The following is an 8509-nucleotide window of genomic DNA, read 5'->3' as shown; positions in this document are numbered from 1 at the left end:
TGGGTTCCGGCGATCCTTCTGCCTCAGCCTTCCAAGTAGCTGGAACTACAGGCGCGTGCTACCATGCCCAGCTAAGTTTATTATAGAGATGAGGTCTCGCCAAGTTGCCCAGGCAGGTCTTGAACCCTCGGGCTCAGGCAATCCACTCACCTCAGCCTCCCAAAGTACGGGATTACAGGCTGAGCCGCCAAGCCTGGCTATTTTTTTTTTATAATTGTAGAGATATGGGGTCTCTCCAAGTTGCCCAGGCTGGTCTCGAACCTGTGGTTTCAGGCAGTCCTCTCACCTTAGCCTACCACGCCTGGCCAGAAATCTCATTTCCTTTTCTTTCTTTCTTTTTTTTTTTTTTTTAAGCAGGATTTATTAAGAGGACAGAAAAACTCTCATAGTGGGAGGGAACCTGAAGGGCTGCCCCAGAAATCCAATTTTCTAACAAGGATACTTAATATTTACATTTACTGTCTTACTTGATTTAAGATGTCAAAAACTGCTATAGTGTTTTTGGGAATTCTTTTGCTACAGTACTGACCAACAGATAATTATACTGACTGATTGAAAATTGTTTATACTGATTTGATTGAAAATTGTTAAAAACTTCAGAAGTGTTGTTGATTCTGTATTTTCCTGCAGTAGTAACTTTAAAATATAAAGGTAAAGGACATGTGCTATTGATATTGGGGATAAATTTTATTGCTCTGACAAACCAAAGCATTACTTTTGCCATTAATATTTAAAATTGCAGAACTACTTTTGAAATTAAAAAATACAAAGACAGAAATACTCATCAAAAGAAATATAATAAAACAACTTTATTGCTGCATTTTATAAATCAAAGAATTGAAGTTTTCTTGCCACTGTTTCAGAGGGCCTCAAATAAATAATGCTTGGCAGTTTACTAGGCCTGTCAAAAGCTCTGTTGCATAGTTTAGGAGTCAGATGTGGGTAGATAGTGTTTGGGAATTCCTTCTCTTCAGCCTTGCCCAGGCTGGTCTTAAACTCCTGGGCTTAAGCAGTCCTTTTGTCTTGGCCTCCCAGAGTGCTAGAATTACATTAAATTCTTTTTCTGGACCCCTTTCTCTTTCTAGGTCTGTATTATCCATATTTTAAGCCTTTTCATCTTGTCTCACACGTCACAGATGCTCTTTTAATTTTTTTCTAAGTCTTTTTAGCTGTTTTTCAGATTGTATAGTTTTTATTTAATCTGTCTTCGAGGTTACTGACTTCTGCAATCTCTAGATACCAAGTCCAACCACAAAATTTAAAAAATTTAAATATTATATTTTTCAGTTTTCTAATTTCCATTTTGTTACTTTTTATATTTTCTCTTTTTCTGGTGAGATTCCTTTCTGTTTATTCATTATAAATATGTTTTCTTTATGCCTTGAGCATAATTTATAACTGCTTTAAATTTTTTGTTTGCTAATTTTAATGTGTGAGATTTCTAAGCATTGGTCCTCATTATTTATTTATTTATTTTTTTGAGTTGGAGTCTCACTCTGTCGCCCAGACTGGAGTGCAGCGGCCGCTCCCGGCCACCGCAGCCTCGACCTGCTGGGCTCCAGCGATCCTTCTACCTCAGCCTTCCGAGTAGCTGGAATTACAGGCATGTGCTAACACGCCCAGCTGATTTTTTGATTTATTGTAGAGATGAGGTCTCGCTAAGTTGCCCAGGCGGGTCTCGAATCTGCGGGCTCAGGCAATCCACTCACCTCAGCCTCCCAAAGGCGCGGGATTACAGGCTGAGGCACCGAGCCTGGCGCTCCTCATTATTGACTATCTAAGTTGAATGTGGGTCTCACTTTCTGTTTTTTGTATACTTAATTATTTTAGATATTGTGAATGGTATGTTTTAGAGACTCTCTCTTGATCCTGTTGTCTGCCTCTCAAGGTTATTATTAATTTTTTTTGGCAGATAACCTGACTGAATTAAACTTCTGTTTTCTTTTTGGTGGGCAGCAGCTAAAGTCCTTGTTTATTTCTTTTTTTAAAACAGATTTTTTGTTTTTAAGAGACAAGGTTTTGCTATGTTGCTAGCTGGTCTTGAACTTCTGGCAGTCCTGCCTCAGACACCACGGTAGCTTGGATTATAGATGTGAGCCACCATGCTCATCTCCCTGTTTAGTTCTTTTAGTCTTACCTCGGATGTTTGGAATCTGCCTCATGCTTGTGTTTTCCAGGACTGAGCCAGAGATTTGGGTAGACTTTTATGTAGGATTTTCCCCTTCCTCTTTTGTAGCTTTTTCCTTTCAGAGATATTCCTTCCTCATTTTACATTCTGATCTCTGCCCTGTGATTAAGAAAGTAGGTTCCTATCTGAGCTTTAACTATCCAGTGCAATGATTGGGCCTACTGTCAGAAGAAAAGCCACCAAAAATTAATTTACTCAGTGTCATTTTCTTACAAGTGTTGATTTTCAGTTTCTATCTGTTTCTAGCATTACATTTTGTTCATAGTACATAATAGTTGTTTATAGGAAGGTACTTTGTTTTTGATGTAATCTATTTAGCCAGTGTTTTGTTTTTTGTTTTGTTTTTTTGACTTGAAGTCTTACTCTATTGCCCAGGCTGGAGTGCAGAGGCATGTTCATAGCCACTGCAGTCTCTACCTGCTGGGCTTAGGCGATCCTTCTGCCTCAACCTTCCAGGTAGCTGGCACTAAAGATGAGATGCACACCACCATGCCTGGCTAATTTTTTTTGAGATTTATTGTAGAGATGAGGTCTCACCAAGTTGCCCAGGCTGCTCTTGAACCCCCTGGGAAAGTGCTGAGATTACAGGCTGAGCCACTGCCCCTGGCCTTTTTTTTTTTTTTTTTAATTGAAGTCTCAATCTGACACCCAGGCTAGAGTGCAGTGACACACTTATGGACACGGCAGCCTCGATCTGCTGGGCTCAGGCGATCCTTCCGCCTCAGCCTTCCAAGTAGCTGGAACTACTGGCACGTGTCACCATGCCTGGCTAATTTTTTGATTTTATTGTAGAGATGAGGTCTCGCCAAGTTGCCCAGGCTGGTCTTGAACCCATGGTTCAGCCAATCCTCTCACCTCTGTCTCCCAAGGTGCTGGGATTATAGGTGTGAGGCACTGCACCTGGCCTAGCCAGTGCTTTAAGAGGAACTCAGATTATGCCTTTTTAAAAACAAACAAAAAAACTTTATCATCATTTATAGAGTTTTAGGAAAGAAAGTGATGTAAATATATTTGTTCAGTATTCAAAAAAAATGAAGACTTGCTTATTTATTTATTTATTTATGGGTTGATTTTTGCCCTATCCTGGTGATTCCAATATGTGATGTAAGGTGATTCCAAGGTCGGTTTCTAATTTATTTTATGGATGTTCTAGCATTCATTACATGGTGATCATTTTCTTCACTTTTTTTTTTTTTGAATAGGGATCTTACTGTGTCACACAGGCCGGAGTGCATTGGTACCATCATGCCTCACTGTAGCCTTGATCTCCTAGGTTAGGTGATCCTCCTGCCTCAGCCTTGTGAATAGCTGGGACTATAGGTGTACACCGCTCCTGGCTAATTTTTTTGATTTTTTTGTAGAGATGAGATCTTGCTGTGGTGCCTAGGCTGGTTTTAAGCTCCTGGGCTCAAGTAGTCCTCCTGCCTCACCCTCCCAAAGTGCTGGGATTACAGATGTGAGCTACCATGTCCAGGTTCTTTACTGTTTTTTGATGCATACATGTTACATAGAAATTGTTTCTTATAATTTGATTTTTTTTTTTTTTTAGTTGGAATTTCACTCTGTTGTCCGGGGTAGAGTGTAGTGGCACGCTTATGGCCACCGCAGCTTCACCTGCTGAGCTCAGGCGATCCTACTGCCTCAGCCTTCCAAGTAGCTGGAACTACAGTACAGGCACACACCACCATGCCTGGCTAATGTTTTGATTTACTGTAGAGACAAGGTCTCGCCATGTTGCCCAGACTGGTCTCGCTCCCTGAGCTCAGATAATCCTCTCGCCTCTGCCTTCCAAAGTGCTGGGATTATAGGCGTGAGATACCATGCCTGGTTTATAATTTGAATTTATCCTGGCATTACTCTTCTACTTTTTTGACAATATTTTATTCTTTTTTTGTGTGCATATTTTAAATGATCACATCGTTGTTTTCCTTTATGATATATTGAGAGTCTGTTTCACAACATATACAAATATTTTTTTTGAAAATCTGCAATGGTGTTGAAATTTGGTTTCACAAAAGACAGTCACCTAAGACTATCACTGTTATTGACTTTAAAGAAATATATGGGGGTAAGTTATTCAAGAACCAAATACAGAGAAAAATATGTCATTTATTCTATTAAATATAGTTTCAGGGCAGGAGAGAAATATTGATATACTTAAAATTTATAAAGTATTTATTATTTAGGTATTTGTGTTTCTTTTTAGAAATTAATACCACAAACAGTGAATTTTTGTTATGAATTTAACTCTGAAATGGAAATTGTACAACTCTAGACATTATTTAATACTTAGTTAAAAATCTTTTTTAAAAAGTCTGCTCTGAAATAGAATTTGACTCATGCTATTCTCAGGCTCTAGTTTGTGCTTTTTGCACCACATTGATTCAAGGCATATTTTAAACATGGAATGTTTTCTGTTTTCTTTTAGGGACATTTTTGGACATACTTTCGTGTACTTTGTTTTTCAGAATATTCAAAATATGTTAAAAATTCTTTATTTTTTTGGTTTGTGCATGTTGGAAGTAAAACACCAGAAATGGAATTAGAAGCTCATAGAAACTAATGCATTCTATTTAGATTTTATGTGGTTATTGGACTTGGATAATCAGCCATGAAATCACCTTGGTTCAATTTAGTTCTCATTTTAATGTTTACTTCTGAACAAGTTGTCTCAGTTATCTTAGCACGGGTGCTAAGGATCAGCATTTCAATTTTGACCTTTTGATGGTTTGAATAATTTTGCATTAAAAAAAGTATATAACTTCTAAACCAGTACAACTAGAAATTTGTCCTTTAATCACAAGGATGAAAATTTGAGAGTGTGAGTAGCTTAGTACACATTTATTCAGTCATTCAACTATTATTTATTGAGCATCTATTGTGAGTTAGACTCTGTTTTAGGCACTGGGATAACAGTTAGCAAGACAGATAACACTTTTGTTCTTGACCAGGTACAGTGGCTCAAGCCTATAATCCCAGCACTTTGGGAGGCAGAGGTGAGAGGATTGCCTGAGCCCAGGTGTTCAAGTCCAGCCTGGTCAACTTGGTGAGCCCTCCTCTCTACAATAAATGAAAAAATTAGCCGGATGGGGTAGCATGTGCCTGTAGTTCCAGCTACTAGGAAGGTTGAGACAGAAGGATCATTGGAGCCCAACAGGTTGATGCTGGGGTGGCTGTGAGCATGCTACTGCACTCCAGTCTGGGTGGCGGAGTAAGGCTCCAACTCAAAAAAAAAAAAAAAAGAAAGACTTCAATTCTAGTTGAGCTCATATAGTAGTGGGGGTATTTAAATAGTTGGATAACAGATTTAGAAAACTATATAACCTATCAGATGAGCTAACATACATGTAATGAAGATAAACAAAGCAAGTTAATAAAGGTAATAGGGACTGGTGGTATGTGCATGAGGGTTTAGAAAGTGTGTGCCCAGAGTCTTCTTTGAGGAGGGGAAATTTGAGGAAACTTCAATGTTGAGAAAGAGGCCATGAAATAATCTATGAGAAGAGTGAGGCAGCGGAGGGAACTGATGTGCAGTGACCTCCATCTGAACCAAGCATAACCTTTTCTTTTTCTTTCTTCCTTTTGTTTTTGAGTTGGAGTCTCACTCTGTCACCCAGGCTGGAGTGCAGTGGCACACTCATGGCAACCCCAGCGTAGATCTACTGGGCTCCAGCAATCCTTTTGCCTCAGCCTTCCAAGTAGCCGGAACCACAGGCGAGCACTACCAAGCCTGGCTAATTTTTTGATTTATTGTAGTGATGAGGTTTCGCCAAGTTGCCTGGACTGGTCTCAAACCTGTAGACTCAGGCTATTTACTTGCCTCAGTTGCCTAGCTCAAATCTAGAAACTCTAATCTTTATGGAGGTTTGCTAGCTCTTGTCTCTGTGTAAGGATAACATGTATGAGAATGTGTTCTTTTGGGCTTTGAATCTAGATGAAAACAAGAAGAAAAATTTCATTTTTTTCTTTAGTGGATATTGAGTGCTTACTATATGTCAAGCATCATTTAGATGCTAGAATAAAACACATTTCTGCCTTCCTGGAGCTTACATACCAGAGATACTTCATTAGACTTTTAATACATAAAATATTTGAAAGATTGATACAGATAGGAATGCTAAATTCTCGATTCATTGTGGTGGGGTGGAGGAATGGTGGATAATGATGACTTTCAGAATGTCTAGAGGTGTTTGACAGAGACTTTGATGAAAGTGTGTTATAGTCCTCAGGTAGGCTGATAGAAAAACAGTTTGAATCAGTATAATATGCCCTAGAGTAAGATATTTTTTAGAAACCGAGAATGCTACATTTAATGTTTTAGCAACCAGGCAAACGTTGGTTATCACTGAGAAATAATTTTTATTCCAGAAATTATATTGAAACATTTGGAGAGTAAAATTAACTTCCGTACATTACTGGCTTTATTTGCCCTTGTGGATTCATATATCGTTAATAGAGGCATTGGTTATCTCAGGGTTTTCATTCTTTTTTGTTTTTGAGTTGGAATCTCATTCTGTTGCCTAACCTGGAGTGCAGTGGCATGCTCATGGCCACTGTGGTCTCAACCTGCTGGACTCCAGCAATCCTTCTGCCTCAGTCTTCCATGTACTGGAACTAGGCGTGTGCTACCGCGCCTGGCTAATTTATTTATTTATTGTAGAGACAAGGTCTTGGCAAATTGCTCAGACTGGTCTTGAACCCCTGGGCTCAGGCAATCCTCTTGCTTTGGCCTCCCATAGTGCTGGGATTACAGACTTGAGCCACCGTGCTTGTCAGTTTTCATTCTTGTAGATTTAATATTTTGTAGCTTTTCTTCTATGTTGCCCTGTTTTCCTGTCTCTTTATGAAGTGATAATGATCTAATGGGCCTCTAATTGCTATGACCTTTTATTCTAGACTTTAATTATGTTTGGATAAGAGAGAATTTTTTTTTTCTTTCTTAAGATAAAATCTTTGCATTAAATATTAAATTTGCATTAAACATGAGAGACATTTAAAAAGCCTAGTTATTAAAAGGAGAGGCAAGGTGTCCTGAGATATCAATACTACCTCCAGAGTGTATTCTTTATTGCAGCAGAGGCAAAGAGTTTCTGTTTCTGTATTTTCAGGGATACAAGCAGCAGTGAAAGTGAAGAGAGTTCTGAATCTTCTGATGATGAGTTAATTGGCCCTCCTTTGCCCCCTAAAATGGTAGAAGAACAAGCTGATCTTATGGAAGAAGACATCATTGGTCCTTTACCTCCACCTCTTGATGAGGAAGAAGACGAAGTAGAGGAAGACGAGGAAGAGGAAGAGGAGGAAGTAAGTATTTCAGTGGTAATTTAAGAATTCAGCAAAATAGGATCTTTAAAGTAGTGTGGAGACAGTTTCCTACTAAACTATTAATCATGAGTAAGATTAAAAATGTAGCTGGGCACGGTGGCTCACACCCATAATCCCAGCTTTTTGGGAGGCCAAGGTGAGAGGATTGCCTGAGCCTGCTGGTTGGAGACTAGCCTGGGCAACTTGGTGAGATCTCAACTCTACAACAAATCAAAAAATTAACCGGGCATGGTGGCATGTGCCTGTAGTTCCAGCTGCTTGGAAGGCTGAGGCAGTAGAAATGCCTGAGTCCAGCAGGTCAAGGCTGTGGTGGCCGGGAGTGGCCACTGTACTCCAGTCTGGGTGACAGAGTGAGACTCCAACTCAAAAAAAAAAAAAAAAAAAGATAAAAAATTCATGAGTGATTAAAAAAATGAAAAAAAGCCGGGCTCGGTGGCTTAGCCTGTAATCCCGCACCTTTGGGAGGCTGAGGTGAATGGATTGCCTGAGTCCGCGGGTTCGAGACCCGCTTGGGCAGTGAGACCTCATCTCTACAATAAATAAAAAAAAAATCAGCCGGGCGTGGTAGCGCATGCCTGTAATTCTGGCTACTGGGAAGGCTGAGGCGGAAGGATTGCCAGAGCCCAGCAGGCGAGGCTGTAGTGGCTGGGAGCGGCCACTGCACTTCAGTCTGGGCAACCGAGTGAGACTCCAACTCAAAAAAAAAAAAAAGAAAAAAAAATCTTGAGTTTATTACTGACAGCCTTTACTGAAAGAACTTTAGAAGGAAAGAAACAACTAAAAAATAATAAATGGATGGTTGGGTGTGGTGGCTCAGCCTGTAATCCCTGTTCTTTGGGAGGCTGAGGCGAGAGGATCTCCTGAGCCCGGGTATTCGAGACCAGCCTGGGCAACTTGCTGAGACCTCATCTCTACAATTAATCACAAAAACTAGCCGGGCATGGTGGTGTGTGTCTGTAGTTGCAGCTGCTTGGAAGGCTGAGGCAGAAGGATTGCCTA

General features: G+C 39.9%; 1 protein-coding gene across 1 annotated transcript in view; it reads left to right on the top strand.

Annotated features, from left to right (window-relative positions):
* The window catches only part of LOC103264674 (WD repeat-containing protein 70-like), a gene marked incomplete at its 3' end in the record, with an annotated part of 25193 nt that extends 17704 nt beyond the window's left edge, over window positions 1–7489 (top strand). Inside the window, exon 5 of the mRNA XM_008062389.1 lies at window positions 7297–7489. Coding sequence (XP_008060580.1) covers window positions 7297–7489 — 193 coding nt within the window. The remainder of the gene's footprint in view (window positions 1–7296) is intronic.
* Between the last annotated feature and the right edge of the window lie 1020 nt (window positions 7490–8509).

The sequence above is a fragment of the Carlito syrichta genome, unplaced genomic scaffold (assembly GCF_000164805.1).
Source record: "Carlito syrichta isolate Samal-C Ts95f unplaced genomic scaffold, Tarsius_syrichta-2.0.1 Scaffold305689, whole genome shotgun sequence".
In the NCBI taxonomy this organism is placed as follows: Eukaryota; Metazoa; Chordata; class Mammalia; order Primates; family Tarsiidae; genus Carlito; species Carlito syrichta.
The sequence above is the reverse complement of the archived record's forward strand: the minus strand, read 5'-3'. Positions and strand labels throughout refer to the sequence as shown.